The 22,214-nt window shown below is 35.9% G+C and overlaps 1 protein-coding gene and 1 pseudogene across 2 annotated transcripts in view; one reads left to right on the top strand and one right to left on the bottom strand.

Moving 5' to 3' along the window:
* Positions 1–22,214, top strand: part of KIAA1958 (KIAA1958 ortholog) — a 180,800-nt gene that overhangs the window by 123,908 nt on the left and 34,678 nt on the right. Inside the window, exon 3 of one of the 2 annotated variants that reach the window (XM_012461841.3) lies at positions 2,194–2,277. The exons of the other annotated variant lie outside the window; for it this stretch is intronic. Coding sequence (XP_012317264.1) covers positions 2,194–2,277 — 84 coding nt within the window. The remainder of the gene's footprint in view (positions 1–2,193; positions 2,278–22,214) is intronic. 2 annotated transcript variants of the gene reach the window in all.
* Positions 20,185–21,479, bottom strand: LOC105723684 (protein SET-like; annotated as a pseudogene).

The following is a 22,214-nucleotide window of genomic DNA, read 5'->3' as shown; positions in this document are numbered from 1 at the left end:
ATGGTAGATTTCACCTTTGTCAAAATATGCATAAGACAGAGAATGCTATGGGTTTAATTATTTAAAGACAGGAAATCCTAATTGGTAAAAGTCGAAGTCTTTGACTTTGAGGAGCCAAACAATTTATAAAGCAATACACCCCAGGGTATGTACCGTAGTAGGTTTGGGATGGCAACATGTACAAACTCAGTCTGCATCTCAGACGAGTATTTAAAAGATCCCATGTGAAAGCTGAGAACCTGGAAATTCTCCTAAAGTTGTCTGTGACTGTTTATTTCTTAGAAAATCTTTGTTTGAAGTTAGAAGACCCTCGTGATAGATATTTGAACAAGTAGCCAAGAAAAACAGATGTGCTGGCCCTTTTGGCTTTCCATGTAAACAGTCAAGGAAGCCAGCATGGCAAATAATTACATTCAACCTGTGGCTTCCATGTTTTTGATGGAAATATAAACATCTTTATTGTTAATAGATAAACAATATCAACTGGAAGAAAATAGCATGACTGAAAGTTAAGTCTACTGAAGCATAAAACTTTTGTATATTTGAGATTTGGAAATGTGATCCCTCAAAAATGTGCCTGTAAAAATAGCTAACTAGTTTAGTGAATTTTAGTTTATATCATTTTATAAAGTTATGTGGATTTTTTACAATTATGTCTTATGATTGTCATTTTAAAATAACATAGCTATTCATATATGTATATAGTAGTACAAAAAGTAGTGTGTAAATAAAACTCAGTTTATTAGAAATTTTATTTTTATCATTGGATGTGGTAATTCGAAGACTTCCACCAAGCAACCTTTCAAGTTAATAAAAAAATTTTTCTAGATAACATAATTAAGATAAACAAAATGCTTCTACCTTATACTTTAGAAATCAGAAATTACATATTTTATGTTGTTTGAAATTAACCTCTGTGTTTGCCTCTCAACAATCAATAGGATAGCCTGTTGTTGTTGTTGTTGTTGTTGTTTTTATTGTTTCTATCTTTAGGGTTTCTCTTTTGGGTTTCACCCGGACCGTGTCTAACATAATGGTGGTGATTTTTGACAAAATATTTTATCGTTAATGTTAAGATCCTAAATTTAAAATACATTTTACTGAAATGAAACCATGTAAATGATATAATTGAACTTAACTATTATTTAAAAATTGGTGAAAATAGAGTAGAATTTCCTGCCTAGGACACAGGCATTGGAACTTTTGTTTCTCAAAGTGTATTCTCTCAAACCTCATCATGAACATAGAAATGCTGGTTAAGATACAGATTCCTATACCTGCTGTGTGGGAATTTGCATTTTGATCAAGCATCCTGGGTGATTCTGAAGCACAGGAATGTGTGAAGACAGCTATTCTAGGGTAGCATTACTTAATCATGGATGATCCATAACAGAAAGAGGCACCTCACGTCCTTGGTAGCAGAGTACAAATAATAAAGTAATAAAAAGAAATGATGGATCCTAGAGACATACCCCCTTCTTTACATCTTGACTGTAATAGCCTAATTCAAATGTAACTGTCCTGTCTTTATAGCCATGACGTTGTATCCTCATTACCCTCCAAAATACCAAATATTTTCATTCATCACTTACTACAGATGCCCTGCAGTTACATGCAGAATGCTTTTAAACTATGTTTACCTGAGTTGCTGTAGAACAAGTATTTAACTGCCATAAAAGATGTGCTTTGTCATTGTTAAATACAGTCTTTTAGTGATGCGTTAAAATAGCAAATACAGATATTTTAGTTTAATTCAATAAAATGGAACCAGTACAACCTCTGTTTTCACAAATGAAGTGATTGGGAATGAGTCTGTCAGTGCTAATGGGGCCGTTGCATGCTGCGGTAGGATAAATAGCACATTTCTGTTTCACATTTTTCCTAAAACGAAGGCCGTCTTGAATCTCTCTCTTTCCACAAACCTTCATGCACTAAACTATGTGCCAGTGACATAGGAAACTCCTTTTGCTTGTAATGGGCCATATGCTTGTCTAGTAGATCACTTGTGAAACTGAAGTTGGCTATTATAATGTGACAGGTATGTAAATAACATTTATCAGTGATCCTGATCTCTGTAGAATTGATTCTTCCTTTCCCTTGTCATTATAAAAGGAAACTTTATTTCAGAGTAGAAAGTGCATTGTCTGAACTCATCAACACCCTCTCTATCCCTCCCCCCCCAATTTGTTGCAGACCAGGATGAAAGAGCAGCTGAGCTCAGCAGGGAGCAGAACGAGAAAACCATCCGGAGCACGCAGACCGCGCTCCGCAATTTCCGTGAGTTCCTCATCTCCAAGTATCCTTCTGAAACAAGAGAGATTTATGTCATCCCTTGCAAGGAGTTGGATGCCTACCTTGCCTCTTTCTTTGTTGATGCCAGGCAGAAGGATGGGTCCGAATACGAACCCAACAGCTTGGCCAATTATCAGTGTGGGCTCGAAAGGTACCTAAAAGAACACAGGTATGGCTACAGTATCACCAGGGATAAGGAATTCAAGCGTTCCCAAGAGGCCCTGAAGCAGAAGCAAATTGAACTCCGCTGCAAAGGAAAAGGAAATAAGCCACACAAGTCCATGAAGCTCACCTTTGCTGACGAGCTCATCCTGCGGAAAAGGGGATTGCTAAGCCGATATAATCCTGAGGGTTTGCTCAACCTAGTCTGGCTCAACAACACAAAAGCTTTTGGGCATTGCACAGGCTTCCATGGATCTACCTTAAAATGGGGTGATATCCGGCTCCGGGTAACAGAGACGGGTCTAGAGTACTTGGAGTGGATGGGTCAGGACACTGGGGACCTGAATGCCAAAACCAAGAGAGGGGGGACAGACTCCCGTGTGTATGCCACCCAGCATGCCCCACAGACCTGCCCCGTCCAGGACTATAAGGAGTATGCCCAGCGGCGGCCTCCTGCCATGCGCTATGAGGATGCCCCTTTCTACTTATCCATCAAGCCGGTCGTGAACTTGGCGGCTCTGCATTGGTACAACTGCCAGGCCCTTGGCAAGAACAAGCTGGCCAAGATGGTGAAGACCATGTGTGAGAAGGGCAACATCCCCGGCAGGAAAACCAACTTCAGTGTGTATCAGAGCTGCAGCACATTGTCTGAGGCCCAGAGCAATCAGCTGGTGCTGATCTGTAACAATCTGAGCCAGCAGGCTGCCCAGTCAGTGGCTGGGCACTCCAACAATGGCAATTTCATCGTCTCCGCCTCTTATGACTCTTCCTCAGACACCGCTTGACCAGGTGGCTTGAGCAAGACTCCCGTTTGGTTACCGTGTCCAGAGAAACTGTGATTATACAGCGCTTCTCCTTCCCCTTCCTCTGCCCTCAGTGTTAATTAACTTTATAAAAATATAAATATATAATATATTTTTCTTTTTACAAATAAGCCAATGGAGATAATTTAGTATTACTAACATAGTATTTATAGGCTTAAGACAGATGTACTTGTGGATGATCAAATGTAGTTACTGTTACAGACTTTACAAAACCATACGTGGTTCTCAGGCGACATAAAGTAGAGAGAGAATTCTGTTTTTTAAAAACTGTTGAAAAGGAAATTGAAAGTCATCCTAGACTTAGATGCTTGTGTCCTCAATTCCTGCTTTTCCTTCCCACCCCAACTCCCATTTTTTGTCTCCTTAATAAATGGCTTTATTTTTTTAATTTTTAAAATTCTATATTAATCAAGAGGAGACATTAACTTCATTGCTTACACAAAACTGTATTCAGCTAATATAAAAGTGTTGTATAAGCTCAACATCAAATTATTTACATGTTCTCTTTTTTAACTTAGAGTTTTAGCTCCTGTGCCTCATTTTTTACAATGTACGAAAATCTAGATGTTTAGCTAACATCTTTTCTTTTTGCGGGGAAGCGTAGAAGGAGGGAATAAAGGTGCCATTCTTTTAGGGAGGTACATAATTTTAAAATAATATGCAAAGTCTAATATTGTGGCTAAAAGGACTGTTACATAGCTCATTTTAACTATTGTGCTTGAACCTGGATAGAATGTTTCTTTTTTTGTCCCTAAGAAATGGATATAAATGAAGTTTGACAAGAAATTTAAACCTACCAAAGCTTTGAAAATGTTGCCAAGCATTAGATTGCATATAAAGAGAAGGTAAAGAGTGGAAAGTCTTACTAAAAATCTAGAAGCAGTAGTCGAGACAACAAAAAAACTCTTCATCTTCAAAGTTCATATTCCCCAAATTATTTACATAAAAGCATTAAACAGTCTCTTTTCTCCTGGGGCAAGGAGAGGCATTTGACTCTGTAGTTGAGATCAAAGGAATATTGACACTCTTGAAAATGTGCGAGATTCTTCTGTAGTAAATATAAATGCATTTCTCTGTGATATCCTGCAATTATTATAATAATTTTGGTTAAACATTTGTGGCAGTTTTTCCAAACTCTTTGTTTTCAAGTCTTGAAGCCTGTGGTGAATTATTAGTTAAGATACTTCAAAAATAAAATAAAGTTAGACATTAGAACCACAAGAAAGCTGAGCTAGGTTCCTATCCTGTGTAATCAGCAACACACATAAATTCCAAATCTTGGTTGTTTCACTGGACCTGAGAATTCTATTGGGAGATATTTGTTCTTCAAGGCAACCTCATAATTCACATTAGCTAGAAAGGTAGGTGGTATTTTGTACATTAATTTGGTATATAAGCAGAACAACTTCCTTTCTGAATTGCTTTGCTAAATCATCACAGAGCTAAGCTCTCCCATGGTCAGGGAACTCCTTCCAACACCAAGTCATAACCATATAAAGACCCGTTCCTCTAAGCTGTGACCTTTCATTTGGCTCAGGAGTGGGAAGTCGGCCGTGGACTTTGGTGAAATTAACCTCATTCTCATGGCTTTTCCTCCATAGAAAAGCATTTATTTATACATCCAGAAACAAGAAGAAAGGGCAGAGAATGTCTTGCTTTATGTTTTTGATTGATAATGATGAGAGCTGCCATTTTTGAGCTAGCAAAATGCATGCCAGCACTGTGCCGAGTGACTTACATGCATCACATATGTAAGTCATAGTTACTAATTATAAAAATATATATAGGAAAATACAGATAAGGATAAAGAAAACAAAATACATATTCATAAATCTTCTAGCCAAAGATAACTACTGTTAACATTTTGGCAAATATTTCTTCAGATATATTTCAGTACTTACATATTTATTTCTGTATACATTATCTTAATCTTGCAACTTTGAAAAGGTGAATTATCTTCATTTTATGGTCAGGTCAAAATAAGTCAGTTAGATCATAGCTAAAGAAATGGTAGTGTGTCATTTGACTCCAGAGTTTTTTTCTATTTACCTTTCTCAGGACCAACTCATAAATTAATTTTCAGTGGTTTGAGCCAGAGCTGGGGACACAGCATCTTAACATCTCCGAAGGATGTCTGATCAAAAGGAATCCTGAGTGATCTTTCATGGTGGCACCATGTCCTCTAGTCCTCTCCCACCCCCATACATTTGGAACCACAGAGCCTCTTTCTCCCACTTCTCTTTACAAAACCTTCCTTTTCTCCTTATTCTGTAGCTAGTCCTTACTGCATCAGACAGCCTACTTTAGGGAACTCTTTAAAAAAAATAGTTATTTTTATGTGATTACCTCTCATGTTTGAAAAAAGGTCTCTGTGAAACACTTAAAATGATATGGTGCATTTAATTTTTAATTGACATAGTTTCTAAATTTTTGATATGTTTCTGACAGCACAGTAAGTTTGTCTTAAGGAAGAAGGGTAGTCAGTATGCACTGAGAAAGCAGAACTAGAATATGTCAGTTCCTTATCTGTGTTTATTTAGATACTAAAATGAAAATCTTTGTCCTGCTTAATCATATTGCATTTTCATGTAGAATAACACAAATTGAGAATGTGAATTATTTTTATTTATTTATATGTTTCTGTGATAACTCAAACCAAAATAGGAACATCGTGACTTTTAGTTTCAGAAAACTGTTTTCTGAATAATGGCTTGGTAGAAGCATAGCCAAATTACAGTATCTGTCTTTGTTTGTTTGTTTGTTTGTTTGTTTGACTAGAGACAGGGTGGGGGTCTTGCTCTGTCGCCCAGGCTGGAGTGCAGAGGTACAATCATAGCTCACTGTAACCTCAAACTCCTGGGCTCAAGAAATCCTCCAGCCTCAGCCTCCCAAGTAGCTGGAACTACAGGCGCACGCCATCATGCTCAGCTAATTTTTTGTAGAGATGAGGTCTCACTGTGTTGTCCAGACTGGCCTCAAACTCCTAGCTTCAAGAGATCCTCCTGCCTTGGCCTCCCAAAGTACTGGTGTTATCTCTTGGAGTTAATAATATTGTGAAAATCTACAACTACCTCTAAATTTTGTGTGTTTATCTAAATGATACTGCCAGATGCCATTTTTATCATTTGGAATATTAAGAAAAAAATCATGTTCGTGCTGTGGCAGAGGGAAATGTCAAAATTGCACATATACTTTAGCAAAAAATCAACAGTCCAGCAGGTATTCACTACAACTGAACGTGCTGCCGTTTCAGGCAATCCTGTGGCTCAAATAAAGCCATTATTTGCAGTGCTTATACTTTAAGATCAATGCAATGTCATGTAAGAAACTCTCCAGTGTTCCTCACATGACTGAAAGTTTTGCACTGTCTACAGCAAAAACACTGAACCAATCTGTCAGCATTTGGATGACATAACTGCATAATCTTTCTACCATATTCATGTGAATGACTATTGAAAACCATAGATGCTAGCAATTTAAAAAAAAAACAACTATGATGTTTGAAAAAGTTAGAGATAGTCAGGATATTTATCCAAGACAGCTTATTCTAAGATTCCATTTGATATCATGGTTATTTAGGGCTGGTCTGAATATAACTTATAAATATATATCAATAACTTAGTATATTTATTTTATAATTATTTTTCCCTATGGTTAAATTTTCCGTATATTAAATCACTTCCAGTTCTACAAAAGAGTAGTCTGAAAATTTTCTAGCACACATCTGATCTCTTTGGTTTTTCAATTAGATTATTGTTAGCTGAAACTTTCATAGCATTTACTTGTCTAAATCATAAGGCTTAGCTTCCAGATGCCATGAAATCAATGACTATTGAGATGAAAATTTGTAGTCACATCAACAAATATTTATTGAACAGCTAGGGTCCAAACTGGGAGGGGTATAAAGATACATGAAATAGTTCCTGCTCTCAAAGAATTTAGAAAAGACATTGTAATAAAAGTTACTCCATTTTTGAGAGCCCAGCAAAAAATTCTATGCTAATACTATTTTGCATAGTTTTCCAAACTTTGTACTCATGCAGTTTATTCATTATTTTTTCATTGAATATGTTGGTTTGCTGCAGAATCCATACATAATGCCTCTTTGAGTATTTTGTGGAGAATCTTCTTTAGAGCCTGTTTTAAAATCAATAAAGTGAAGTCATTTCTGTACTATCCATTGTGTTCACGTAGGTGCACACATGCATCAGAATGTGTAGATCTGTTACCAGTGACTATCATCTCTTAAGCACTGACAATGTGCCATTGTACTGAGTACTTTATAAGTTGTTTCACTTAATTCTCACAGTAGTCCATTAGGTAAGTATTATTATTTCTCTTTTATAATTGAGGAAATCAGAGAAGTCAAATGTTTTGCCCATGTCACAGTTAATATATAAGAGCATCGGTATCTGAAATTAGATCTAGATCCCATTAAGCACTCTCTTTTTCTGCTATAGCTGCTTGTTCAAGAAGTGTTGCTGTGCTTCTGTAGACCCTTTGAAGTTATAAATTATAAATGAAATTCCAGGTGTAATAAAGTCATCAATATTAATTCAACTCTACCTTGATTGAGATCAGAGCCATCACCGGCACATTCATTAGTACAACATTATTTAGGCCCCATTACTATAGTTATTTTGAGATGAGATGTTAAGTAGTTTGTTTACCCCTGGTTACCAGCAGAGAGCAGAAGTTTGTGTCACTCTTTAAAAAAACACCTAACTTTGTCATGGAGGCAAGTGTGTTTATGCACAAGGAAGTATATATTTAAGTGATTGTCACTTATTTTTACTCCAGTTAAAGCCAAAACCCCAATTTCAAGAGAGTCCTTTATAATTCAGACAGGGAAGTGGGAGGGTCTAGGCAGAGGGAATGCCTATAAGCCAATATTGATTGCCATTGACCAGATACTAAATATGAATTAGAGGTAGACGGTGAACCTATTCAGATTTTTTCTGGTTTGACTATCTGCTTAATGTGAGACAGACACTTCTGATCTAAATCGGCCCTCTTCTGACTGATTATCTATAGGAAAAGTATATTTTGATCCTTATTTCTCTAGCCAAAATAAAGCTGTAAAACTAAGCATCTGTAAATAAAAATTCTCTCCCATATGATAGAAGAAATAAATGTCTAAGCCTAGGGAGGAAAGTCAAGGGGAATATATAATTTCTTGCAGCAAGATATCTTTTAAAGGGTCCATTCATTAAAAAATAGTTATAAGTATTGAAGAATTAGTAAGTTCTCTACCAGTTTAATAAATGTTTGCCAAACAGAATTGTATTATGCAAGCTATGTCTCTGTACATCTACCATACGATATGGTACAGATAGTCAGTGATGAGTTAAGAAATGCACATTGGTAAGGGCATCCTCAATTGTTTTTTGTTTAATGTGTGGTATTCAAACATTGCTTTCCCTTCCCACTTGAATCTGGCTGAGATGATACTGAGTGCATAGCCTTTCATAAAGCAAAGTGATGAAGCTAGGATAATTTTAGAGCTCCTCGCCAACAAATAGAACTGGAATAAAGAAATACATTGCAAATATCCTGTTGGGAGTTGGTGTATTTCTAGTGATATATAACAACAGAAAAGAAGAGATGATGTTCACAGAGTACCAAGAACTCTAACTTTACTTTTCTAAACAGAAAGGGGAGACATTTACAATTTCTCATGGTGCAACCTATTTATAAATTGACCAACTGGGCCTGTCAAAACTGAGCAAAAGCTTGAAAATTATATTATATTTTTAAAGATGGCATTTTAATACACTTAAATTGAGTTCTTATGTAAACAATGACCTTTGTGAATTAGAACCAGAGTATTAATTAGGTCAGAGTCCCAGTTTGATTAGAATATTAATTAGGTCTGAGTGTTAATGTAAACCATTGTCTTTGTTGAATTATTTGTCATAGAGGCTAGATCTGGAAGAGACCCAAGAGCTCATCTAGCCCAGTGATTTTTAGTGCTGTGAAGAGTAGGGGTCACCACGTCCTCATGGAGTTGGGGAGGGCAAGGAGATAGAAATAGCCAAGAAAACACAACCTCAAACAAATTCCCCAGAGATCTCATGTTCCTTACCCCCTACCCTCCTTTGAGACTCACTAGGCTGACTGAGCTGCTGTTACCTCTAGAATGCATCCTTCAGGTGTGCTAGCTGGAAAATAAAATTGGAAACATCTAATCCACCTTTTCATTTTTATTTATTTATTTATTTTTTTTTTTGAGACAGGGTCTCGCTTATTGTCCAGGCTGGAGTGCAGTAGCATAATCACAACTCACTGCAGCCTTGAACTCCTGGGCTCAAGCAGTCCTCCCAACTCAACCTCTCCAGTAGCTGGGACTGCAGGTTCATACCACCATGGCTGACTAATTTTTAAAAATTTTTTGCAGACATGGGATCTCACTGTATTGCCCAGGCTGGTCTCAAACTCCTGGACTCAAGTAATTCCCCTACCTCCACCTCCCAAAGTGCTAGGATTACAGGCACGAGCCACTGCTCTGGCCTAATCCGTCCTTCTTTTACAGAAGAGGAAATAGCCCCAGAGAAAGGTGGTGAATGCCCAGGTTTTCACACCTTGTTAGGGTGTGAGATTTCCCTTGTGAGGGTTAAAACCAGGACTAGAACCAGGCACTCTGACTTCCTGCCCAAAGGTAGAGTTTAGAGAAGAAAAACAACCCTGTATTTCTACTTCTTGTTTTCCAAATTTTAATTGTTTTTAAAACCCACAAATTTATCTTAGGAGTAGATTCAAGCTGCCAAGTTCCAATAGGCTGTTTCTGAATGTGACATTTCACTTTTCATTGTGTTATGTTACATCTTAGTTTTAGCAACTTTTCTTTTTGGAGTTTAATAGGAAAATCTGTAAATGTAATTGTTCCTTGATTCTAACGAACATCTCTCAGCCTGCCCCATTTATATTTAGTTTTCAGTTGTGGAGGAGAAACAAACTACAGTCTTCAAGAATGTGAATTCTAGTTATAGATATGAACAAGAAAGTATATTTTGTTTAATTTGATATTCACTTGGATATCCAGCTACATAGCATCTATACTGCTGGTTCTGAATTCAACCCACAATATTTTTTAGCCTATGGCAAGTTTTAAAAACCGTATTTAAAGTTTTGGGACATATTCTCAATCAGAGGATCAATTTTCTATCAACATAATTAGGATGCTTCTGAAGTAAATTTATTTAGATATAGTAAAGGGGGAAAATGGTAACTAAGGAACGAGGCCTACAGTAAGTAGATGTAGAAACATAGACTTACTTAAATGCAAATTATTTGTATTTCTCATCTTGCTTACTCTTCTGAAAAGGAACTCAAGCATAAATATTGAAACATTTCACAAATTTTTATTTTAAAAATCATATTTACCAGATCATAGTTGAAAAAAGTTCAAATGTTAGGTGTTTTTTAAAAAGGTACAGTGTGATTTGTCTTTCTTTGGAATGTTGAATTATGTTCAACTTCTAATGTTTGTCTTGGTATTACACTGGAATTAGCATTTTTACCATTATACATTCATTTCAATAAGAGCTTTGAAAATGCTTTGGCATTATTTATTTGTTTGTGATAAGTAGAATTAGGAAGATATCAGCAATATAGATTCCTAACAGTAATTATGTATATTGTATTTTAGTGATTTTTATGTCCATTTATTTTCTGTAATTCTTTTATAAATCAAATACCTTAGTATACTTCCACTAGAAATTAATTTATAATTGATTATTTATATTGGATGAAGTAGGAGGTCCATATTTAGTATTTATCCACTCAGATTAACTTTATCTAACTGAACTTTTATATCTATAATCCATTAGATTGTTACAACTTTTTAAATAGCATTTATAACAAAATAACTTTTGTTTTATAAAGCATTTGTTACAAAAAAAAAAAAAAAACCTTGCCAAAAATCATTACCATTTCTATGCATTGTGTAATATTCAGTGATGATGTTAAGATTTTGCATGTTGTTATAGGTGCTCTTTCATATATGTGTTTGTGGTGTTGATGTGGAATTGTTAACCATTGCTGCTACCACTTACTGTAGTTAAACTGAAAAACTGTGTTAAAAGGCTGTGCCAGTCAACATTTGTATGTGTGACTTAAGTAACTATGTACTTCATTGTTTAATATTTTGAGCCAGCACTTAGTGGCCTCTACAGAAAGAAATACTGTAGTTGTCAAAGTGGTGCCAAACTTGAAAATTTTGTGTCATATTTATAATTCCAGGCTAGGTCAGACACTTTCCCAGCTCTTTGAGAGCAAAAAAAATTGCAAAAAGAGAAAGAAAGCAAGAATTCTGAATTTTCTAGTACTCGCCCCTCTAGAATTTTAAATATTTTTTTCTTCTGATATTTGAATATCTTGCAGAAAAATCCAATCGAATGACAGCAGAGCAGTAGACGTTTCCTTGATCTGGATATTTTTAGGCTGAACAATGTAATAGCAGAAGATTATGAGGTGCATACATTATTTTTGTTGGTTATCATGGCTTATTGTTTGAATTTCATTTAATAAGCACACTCAGGCCAGACATGGTAGCTCACACCTGTAATCCCAGCACTTTGAGAGGCTGAGGTGGGTGGACCACCTGAGATCAGGAGTCCCAAGATCAGCCTGGCCAACATGATGAAACCCAGTCTCTACTAAAAACACAAAAATTAGTTGGGTGTGGTGGCTCACGCCCATAATCCTGGCTACTTAGGAAGCTGAGGCAGGAGAATTGCTTGAGCCTGGGAGGTGGATGTTATAGTGAGCTGAGATTGCGCCACTAAACTCCAGCCTGGGTGAGGAAGCGAGGCTCCATCTCAAAAAAAAAAAAGAAAAAAAGAATATTCAGTAATTTTATTTTCTTTATAAAGAACCATTGAAACCTCACAGTTCCCACGTGTTAACTTTTACACACAGCATTTACATAGACTTACTTAACATACTTCGTTGCCTTATGGCCATCAGGATTTTGTCATGCCCACCTGTCTGGTTTGGTACCTGATGTTTCCATCTTGCCTCAGCAATTCCAAACAAACTGAAAGTAAAGAGAAAATTGTTTCAACAGATTACTACACGTTGTTAAGATGTAATATGGGGGAAATACCACTATACTTTTATTTATACTCTTAAAATGAGTGGGGGAAACCTTCATAAAGCATTAGAAAGACTGCCTCCTGAAGAGCCTTTTTACACCAATTTACCAGAACTCCTCACTTGGTGCAGGGTTTCCTTCTGTCAGTTCAATGGGCTTATAATTACAAGATTCCTTTAATAAAGGGGTGATCTCCTGAAATATATAGAAACTTTCTGTGTGACTGTCAGATATATAGCAACAGTCAATGCTGTATTTGGACACATTGCTGCTGAAATTGCTGATTTAATTCTAAGATTATTGAAACTAATTCATCGAGGCCCCCACCACCTCTGCTTAAAGGAAAACAAAGGCAGATTTTAACTGTGAGCCTTTTCTCTAGAATATGCTTTAGACATTCGCCCCTCTATGAGGTGATAAAGCAATAAAAATAAATTTAATTATGTGTGGTCTAAAGAAGTTCTGCCTTTGTCCAGTGGCCTCCCGAGTCACACAAAAGTATTTCTTGATTCCTATATCAGAGGTTTTCAGGCAGAGCCTTTGTACCAAGAGTTCCTTTTATATTTTGGACACCAAAGATTATGGCATGATATATCCTGATGATTAACAATTTAGCAATGGGCACATTTATTTGAATCCTGCTCTTGGATTTATTTCCCACCTTTGGGTCTTATGTACATTTTGTATTTCTGTCCTGAGGCCTTTTTGCCTAGGGCAGTTTTTAAATCAAATATATATATATATTTATTAGGTTTCTAATTTATAGAGTTTCCAATTTCTCCCACAATTTTAAATGTTTTCACTGCCAAAGTTAGATGTAGATTTGCTAGATTAGCCCCGTGGTCAGTAATAGTTTGTACCTTTTATGTTGTAGTCCGCAAATGTAACTCCAAACCCATAGGCCTGAAATCTGGTGAGAAAATGATTGGAAGCGTTTTAGATTCAACAGACTTACTATGTATTAAAATGAAAGAACTTTCATGGCTTAGAATGAATGCTGTATTCAATAAGGTCTTCCATCCTTCTTACAAATCTTAAGAATGTGTTTAAGGTTTCTTTTACTCTATCCCTTAGAAGTTAACTGGAAATAAGAAGATCTATCAATTTAGTCACTATAATTTAAGACCAGACATCTGTGTAGAAATACAATAACCACAAGTAATACTTAGAGAAAACTGTTTCAACAGATTAACTCTGCTATATGAAAAAAATATAGTACTGTTCTTTGAAGATGCATTTACTTTTCCCCAAATTTTATAGATTGTTATTTTTATATACATTTTCTGGCCACTTGGCTTTTAACTGATTTACATGAAAAAAGCACACATGCCTGTTTCACTCAAATCCTATTTAAAAACTTTTTAAAAGCTGCTACAATTATAATTTGGGAGAGAAAGAGGAGAAAGGTGAATTGAAATAGAGGGAAATTCCTGATACTGTGTCAAATATGTGACTGATGTTTTTGGTCAAATAATCTGCTGCCCGTCAATATTGGTAATAATAACTTTTTCGTTAAGAGTACTCTCTTGGTTTCATCTTTATTTTGCTGCTCACTGATTTTTTACACTAAGATGTTCTCATTTTTGTCAGCTCACTGTTTTTGTTTCATATTTGTCTGCGTACTTGTGCTCTAAATAAAAATCTAGTTTTATGTCTAGTTTATTCCATTGCGTGTATAATGTTTGCCTCTAATGTAGTGTAATTTTCTATTGTTTTTTTAATATTTGTTGGTACAGCCTAAAACGTATGGAAATAAGAAAAGCAATCCAATAAAGTCAGCTAATGAGTGTCAACAGTGTCTCTATAATGAGAGCATGCTTGAGTCACAGTGTTTTGTCTGTATTTAGGCATGATGACCAGTCTTCATTCATTTAATAAATTGTTTTCTGCAAAGCTGGCTGATTTTTGTAGCTACAACAAACCAAGTTAAACCACATTTTGAAAAACATTTTGTTGACCTGGACACTGTGCGCTGGCCTCAGGATATACAGTCAATGCAGATTGAGCCAGGCAGCCCGTGTGCAGTGTTTCTAACCACTGAAGAGGGGGAAGCCCTGGAAGGGGAAGCATTGCACATGTGACTGTGCCAACACAGACCGTAGGGCAACAACAATCCTTTAGTAAAGGATCTGCAGTTGAATTAATCATAGGCTTCCTGGAGCCCCAAACCTGAAAATCCTGTTAATGGAAAAGAAAGCCCCACTGCAAACAATGAACTCACTTGTCTGTGTGTGTGGAGCTCTGTTGTCCACTTTTCTTTACTTCCAGTAATCCCCTTGTCAGACACTTCTTAAATAGGTACAAAATTATACTAAGCTGAGGCCGGGCCCAGTGGCTTATGCCTGTAATTCCAGCACTTTGGGAGGCCAAGGTAGGAGGATTGCTTGAAGCTGGGAGTTTGAGGCCAGCCTGGGCAACAAAACAAGACTGTTTCTATTTTCAAAAATAAGTGGCCAGGCACAGTGGTTCACGCCTGTAATCCCAGCACTCTGGGAGGCCAAGGCAGGAGGATCACTTGAAGCCAGGAGTTTGAGACCAGCCTGAGCAACAAAGTGAGACTCTCTATTTTTAAAAATAAGTGGCGGGGCGCAGTGACTCACACCTGTAATCCCAGCACTTTGGGAGGCTGAGGCGGGTGGATCACGAGGTCAGGAGTTTGAGACCAGCCTGACCAACATGGTGAAACCCGTCTCCAGTAAAAATAACAAAAATTTGCCAGGCATAGTAGCATGCTCCTGTAATCCCAGCTACTCAGGAGGCCAAGGCAGGAGAATCGCTTGAACCCAGGAGGTGGAGGTTGCAGTGAGCTGAGATTACACCGTTGCACTCCAGCCCGGGAGACAGAGCAAGACTCTGTCTCAAAAAATAAAAATAAAATATATTTAAAAAAATTTTTTTTAATTATACCACGCTAAGGAGATGTCATGTTCTAAACTTCCTTATTTTTAGGAGAATCATTTTGGTCAGATATAATTCTCCATATACCATTTTACCTTTAGCACATATGACAGTGTTCTTTGAGCCGAATAGGAGTGGCTGTTCAAAATTAAGTGGGTTAACTTCACACATCTTTTTTGTGTTACTAAAATCATTTAATAATGAAAAAACATGTTAAAACATCGAAAATACATCTCTCATACAAAATTACTTTGCAGAAATGCAAATGTTTTTCTTTCATGGCTGAATATTCCACCAGTCTTTACTCACAGTTGAATATTCCAGATAGAAACAGTGACTGTATTTTTGTATGATGATAGATTATTTAAAATTACAGGTGGTTACACCTTTATATTTTCATAGTACTTAAGGAACTCATCGTTAACTGTGCTTGCAAGTTTTACACTTAAAATATGACATTTTATTTCCTTGCTAGGGAAAGAATTTTAGAATTCAAGTTGAGTAATAACTACAAATCAAATGTTTTTTTCCTTTTTAAAAGTCTTATTTATTTTCAGTTTATTCATACTCATCTTTTTGAAGAGGATTCCATGTGACTAAAATGGCTAATATATATAAAGTGCTTAATGTTGGTGATACATCATCTCAAAAGATAATTTTAAAAGCAAACACTGAATTTGATGGCAAACATTTTTAGAATGAACCATCATATACAAAAATGGAAAGCCAGGTGTGGTGGCTCATGCCTGCAGTCCCAGCACTTTGGGAGGCCAACGCAGTAGGATTGCTTGAGCCCAGCAGTTGGAGACCAGCTTAGGCAACATAGTGAGACCCCATCTCTACAAAAAATTTTAAAATTAGTCTAGTGTGGTGGTGCATACCTGTGGGCCCAGCTGCTAAGAGAGGCTGAAGCAAGAGGATCGTTTGAGCCCAGGACATAGGGGATGCAGCAAGCCGTGATCACGCCACTGTACTCCAACCTGGGAAACAGAGCGAAAGCCTGTCTCAAAGAAATACTAATAAAAAATAGAAGTAAAACCACCATTTGCTTTGTTAAGACTTATAATGCTTTAAAAATGCTAAGGCAGTTTTTAGTAATAATTAAGGCAGTAGACATTTATTAATAATTGGTAAATACTAATAACTATCGAATAGGAAATAAAAATCACAGGACTCAAATTACCTATAGATAGGAACGTTTAGCATTTTGATGTTTAATTTTGGACTTTTTCCTTACAAAAATATACTTCAAAAACTGTAATCTAATTGTATTTACCATTTTGTACATTTGCAAAAGATCTTTAGCCTTTGAAAGTAGATTGTTATGTAGCTTCATATTTTTCCATTGCACAAATGTGCCAAAATCTATTTTATAATGCTGTAGGATTTGTTTCCAGTTTTTTTCTTTTATAAATTTTCCTTAACATCCTTGAGCATACATTTTTATATACTTCTCTGATTAAATCCTTAGGATACATTTCTAAAAGAGGAATTCCTGTGCTAAATAAAAAACATTTTATTTATTTTTCCTATATTTACATTTTTAAAGTCCTATTAATTTTGTAGCTTGCAAATATAGTATGTTCATACTGCAAAACTTAAAGTCCCATGGGGCTAATCACTAACCAATGTGATGTGTCTCCTTCCAATTTTTTTTTTTACGTAATTATAAACAGATCATTTAAATTTTATTTTTCTTATAAAAAATGGAATCTTGCTATGGATATTGTTCTAGACTGAATTTTTTTTAAGTAAATATATTGTGGAACAGTTTTCATGTTAGCATGTAGAAGGCTAACACAATTTTTAATAATTGCTTGTAAATATATATATATATGCCCAATTATTTAATCATTTATCTGCTAATGGGTTTTGGTGAACATCTTCATACATTTATCTTTGCATACTTGTATATTCCTGCCTTTAGCCGAAATTGCCCACCAAAAAGTTGTACTGATGTAGACGTCATCCAGTGTTGGCTGAGAGTGTGAGCTCCCAGCAACCTGGCCAACATTGAGATATGGACCTTTTTGTATTTTTGCTAATCTGGCAAATGAAATATATCTCATTTTAATTATAATGCCTATTATTATTGCTTTTTGTTATTTGTATTTGTTCTGTGAATAATTGCCTGTCATATCCCAAGCCCTTTTTCTAGTGAGTTCTTTTTTTCCTGTTGGTTTGTAGGAGCTTTTCATATGCCCTTGGTTTATGTTTTATAAGTGTTTTCTTCAGTTATGTTTCTTGTCTTTTAAAATTAGTTCAGTGCAGGATTTTCAAAATTTTTTGACATCTGATCATCTATATTTTATACCTTGTGGGTTGTGTTGTGCTGAGAAAGGCTGAGAAAATCTGTCTTCTTTAAGGAAACAGCTTTTTTTTTTCTTAAAAAAAAAGCCATTTAGATATGTGGATTTTGTGTGTGGTATGAAACAGGTGTCTAAATTTGCTTTTGTTTTGCTTTTACAACTCAACCAATTATACCATTTATTGAAGAGTCCATCTTTCCCCAACAATTTGAATCAGAGTATTTATTATACCCTCATTTTACATATTTGCAGACCTTTTCTGAATTCTCTTCTGTGGCAACTATTTGTCTGTTTCTTACAAATACTAACTTAAAAATAGAAATTTACAATTTAAATTATAGTGGTGTTATGGTACATTTTTTTTTTCAGGCCAAGTCCTCCTAATTATTTTCAAAATTGCCTTCCTTTTCTTACACATTTACTTTCTTAAACTTTAGAAACACCCTAACAAGTAGCAAGAAAAAAAGAGGGTTTTTAATTAGAATTACATTTAATTAAAGATTCCTTGGAGAAATTAAATAATTTATAATATTGAGTCTTCCCATCTAGGTTCATGGTATAACTCTTCATTTATTAGGTTTGCATATACATTTTTAAAGGATTTTTAAGGATTTTTGAATGTTTTCTGATTGAATTATACAGATACAAAAGTGCACAAATCATTAGTGTATAGCTTGATTAGTTTTTATGAAGCTAATATATTGCTGTAACCACCACCTGGAGGGAGACATAGAACATTAACTGAACCCCAGAAGCTTCCCTCGTGTGTCCTCCCTTACCTCCCTAAGGTAGCCTCTGACTTCACCATAGAGTCATTTCATCTGTTTTTTAATTACGTAAATGGACCCTTTCAATATACTCTTCCGTGTCTGGCTTCTTTTGCATAATATTATGATTGTGAGATTCTTCCATGTTATTGCATACAGTTCACTCCAGTACTCCACTCCTTGTCACTATTGTATAATAATTTATTTTATAGATATTTTATAATTTTATATGCATACTGTTGTTTATGGGGTCATAGGGATATTTCCAGTTTGGGGCCATTTATTATTTGTTGTACTATTATGCTTTTATGAACAGTCATACATTCATGCCTTTGGTACACATATGTACATGTTTCTGTTGGGTATATAGGTATAGGTTTACTGAGTCATAGAACTGGTGTGTATGTTCAACTTTAGTAGATACTGTCTATTAGTATCCAAAGTGGTTGCACAAATCAGCACCTGCACCAGCTTAGTAAGAGTGTTCCTGTTGCTCCATATCTTCACTATGACTTGATATTTCCAGATTTTGTTTTTCATTTTAGACATTTTAGTGAGTATATTTTAATTTATGTTTCCTAGAATATTAATATTTCTGTTCAGGGCCCATTCAGGTTTTGTCCATTTTTAATTGGACTATCTCCCTTCTAAATGATTTTTTTCCTTTTTAAAAAAACTTTTAAGTTTGGGGGTACATGGGCAGGTTTGTTACATAGGTAAACATGTCATGGAGGTTTGTGCTTCTAAATGATTTTTCAGATAAATGTGCTGCAATATCTTCTGCCTCTGTGTGGCTTGCCTTTTCATCTCTTAATGCTGCATTTTGATAAATGTCTGTTTTTCATTTTAATGGAAATCAATTTATAAACCTTTTACTTTTGGAGTAGTGATTCTGATCAATCTTTTACTTCAGGGGTAGTGATTTTGATGTCCTATTTAAAAATGTGTGATCACCCCATGGTCATAAAGCTGATCTCTTATGTTTCCGTCATTGCTTTATTGTTTTACCATTCATATTTAAGTCATGATCCATTTGGAATTTTTTTTGTTTATGATGTGAGGTAGGGATTCTGTTTTCTCATAGTGTGTTGAAGATGTTTGTGTTTGTGTTTATGAACTCAGTTGACATACGGTTTTCTTTTATTGTATTGTTCTTGCCTTGTTTTTATAGAAAAGTTATGCTGCCCTATAAAAGAATTGAGTGTTCCCTCTCTTTTTCTTTTTTTTTTTTGTGTGTGTACACATTTAGTTTTATTGTAACAAAGCAACTTGTACACTTTTAACGTTTAAAACTGAGCATCATCTTTCCTTTCCTGTGAAACAAAAAGAAAATTTAAAAATAAACAGGAACAAAATTATAATAGAGGATGTCAATTCCAAATAAGATCCTGCAGGTTCTGCTGATTCTCCCATTGAGTGGCAGGGCTCAAGTCATCATTAGGAGAGAATTTATTTTAAAAGTGTCATCTTAAACTGCAAGGATGTCTGTCAAATGTCACAATTAAACGTGCCAAAGGAGAAGCCATGTTGTCAAAATGCCCACTTAAACCACCCAAACATCTCAAACCCACCTTTTGCTGACCTTCTATAACCCCATTTTTTTTTAAGTTTTTTTTTTTTGTTTTTTTAAACAAGGGAAAGTAGACAGATACATGTTGGTAAATGCTAACTGTCCATATTCACATAGAGACACAGTGTACTCTCTGAACCCAATATACAGAGAAAGGAGGAAAAAAGCTAGAATTCTATGCACTACTACACAGGGGCCTAGCACCCTCCAGCTTCCAGCAGACCGAAGGGAGCAGGATTTTCTTTTTTCCCACAGAGCTCGATGGTGTTGATTCCATACAGTTTTTGTTCAGACAGGAAGGGATAAAAATGAATTTCAAACAGAAAGGGGCAGAGACTCTTTTCCCATTGTATTCTGCTCAAGTATTTCCCCCAAAATAAGTTGAGAACCATGGTGTAGAGAAAAGAGACCTCAAAAACAGGGTGACTGAGCACAAGAGGGGAAAAAAAAAAAAAGACTGCAACATGCTCCCAGGGACTGGAGAAAATTTAAAAAAAGGAAAGTTGGAATCCATCAGTGTTCTATTAGTCATCTTCTCCTTCATTCTCTTTTCCTTCCTGCCCTTCATCATCATCTTCATCATCTTCACCTTCATCCTCATCCCCCTCTTCATCATTATCTTCTAATCCTTCCTCCTCTTCATCGTCATCATCATCATCTTCCTCTCCTTCTTCTTCTTCATCATCCATATCGGGAACCAAGTAGTATTGTAATGGGTTTGGCCAAATATCATCTTTGATGACCTCTCCTAACTCATCAGCACCTGCATCAGAATGGTCAGTAAACCAGGTAAAGAAGCTCTGTGGTTCCTTATGCTGCCTCTTCCTGCTGGCTTTATTCTGCATTTGACTTGAACGTTTCATCAAATCCTTTCCAGATTTCCATTTGATTTCGGTGGACTTTGAAGGTGGATCACCACTCTCATTCAGATGAAATTCTTTGGAGAGAACTTTATTTTCAAAGTAAGGATCTTCATCAAAATAAAAATCTATTCTGTAACCTGATTTAATATCTTTTTTGTCACTTCAACTCTGGTCAAATAATGCAGTACTTCTTCGTCCTCCTCCCTAAGCAGTGCAGACACTTGTGGATGGTTGACAAATGTTACCCAAAAATTTGAGATTTTGGTGATCAATTCTGACCTCTTCTGAAAAAATGGTTGGTGGAGTTTGTTATATTTCTGTTCTACTTTCAAAATCTCCTCACTGGCTTGTTTATTGAAGTCTGTCTGTTTCATTTTGTACTTCATCAATGTGTTCAATTGCTTCTTGCTGTTCTTTTTATCCTTTCTTTGGCAAACCTGCAGAGGCCAATGTCTCCTCCGGTCCCAGAGCAGGAAGTGGTCTTGGTTTCTTCTTTTGAGGTGGGAATGGAGACTGGCATTTGGGGGCCATGCTGCTGGGGAAGTCCAAGAACCAGAGCATAAGTCTTCTTGCTCATCCGGAAGCAGGCAGAACACTCTGTTCCCTCTGTTTCTATTCACTAGCAGAGTTTGGCAGTTGGAAGAATTTACTGGTGAAATCCATCTGAACCTGAAGTTTTACTTTGTTATTCTTTATTGTACTTTTTTTTTTTTTTTTTTTTTTGAAACAAGGTCTGACTTTGTCACTGAGGCTGTAGTACAGTGGTGCGATCTTGGTTCACTACAACCTCTGCCTCCCAGGCTCAAGCCATCCTCCCACCTCAGCCTTCTGAGTAGCTGAGACCAGAGGCACACACCACCACACTTGGCTAATTTTTTGTGTTTTTTGTAGAGATGGAGTTTCGCCATGTCACCCACACTGGTCTCAAACTCCTGAGCTCAAGTGATCCGTGATCCACCCACCTTGGCCTCTCAAACTATCGGGATTCCAGGTGTGAGCCACTGTACCTGGCCTCCATTTCTTTAATGGATATAAGACTATTCAAACTTTATGTTTCTTATTTAGTTTTGGTGAGTTGTGGCTTTTCTAGGTATTTGTCCATTTTATCTAAATTTTCAAATTGATTGACATCAAGTTGTTCATAGCATCTTTTTACTGTCTTTTTACTATTTGTAGGATCTATAGTGATAACATGCTTTTTATTTCTGGTGTAATAATTGGTGCCTTCTCTCTTTTTCTTGCTAGTTTATTATTAGTCTTTTCAAATCCATACATTACTTTTTATTATAAATTTATTTCCCATTTTATTGATTTATGTTCTTAATTGTAGTGTTTTCTTCCTTCTACTTTTTTTGGGTAGATTTATTGTCCTTCTTATAAATTTCTTGGCGTAGTCGATACTCAACGTTTCTTCTTTTGTAGTCTGCACTAAATG

The sequence above is a fragment of the Aotus nancymaae genome, unplaced genomic scaffold (genome assembly GCF_030222135.1).
Source record: "Aotus nancymaae isolate 86718 unplaced genomic scaffold, 86718_ANA_hifiasm-v0.15.2.pri h1tg000003l, whole genome shotgun sequence".
In the NCBI taxonomy this organism is placed as follows: Eukaryota; Metazoa; Chordata; class Mammalia; order Primates; family Aotidae; genus Aotus; species Aotus nancymaae.
This window is presented reverse-complemented; position numbering and strand designations above follow the sequence as displayed.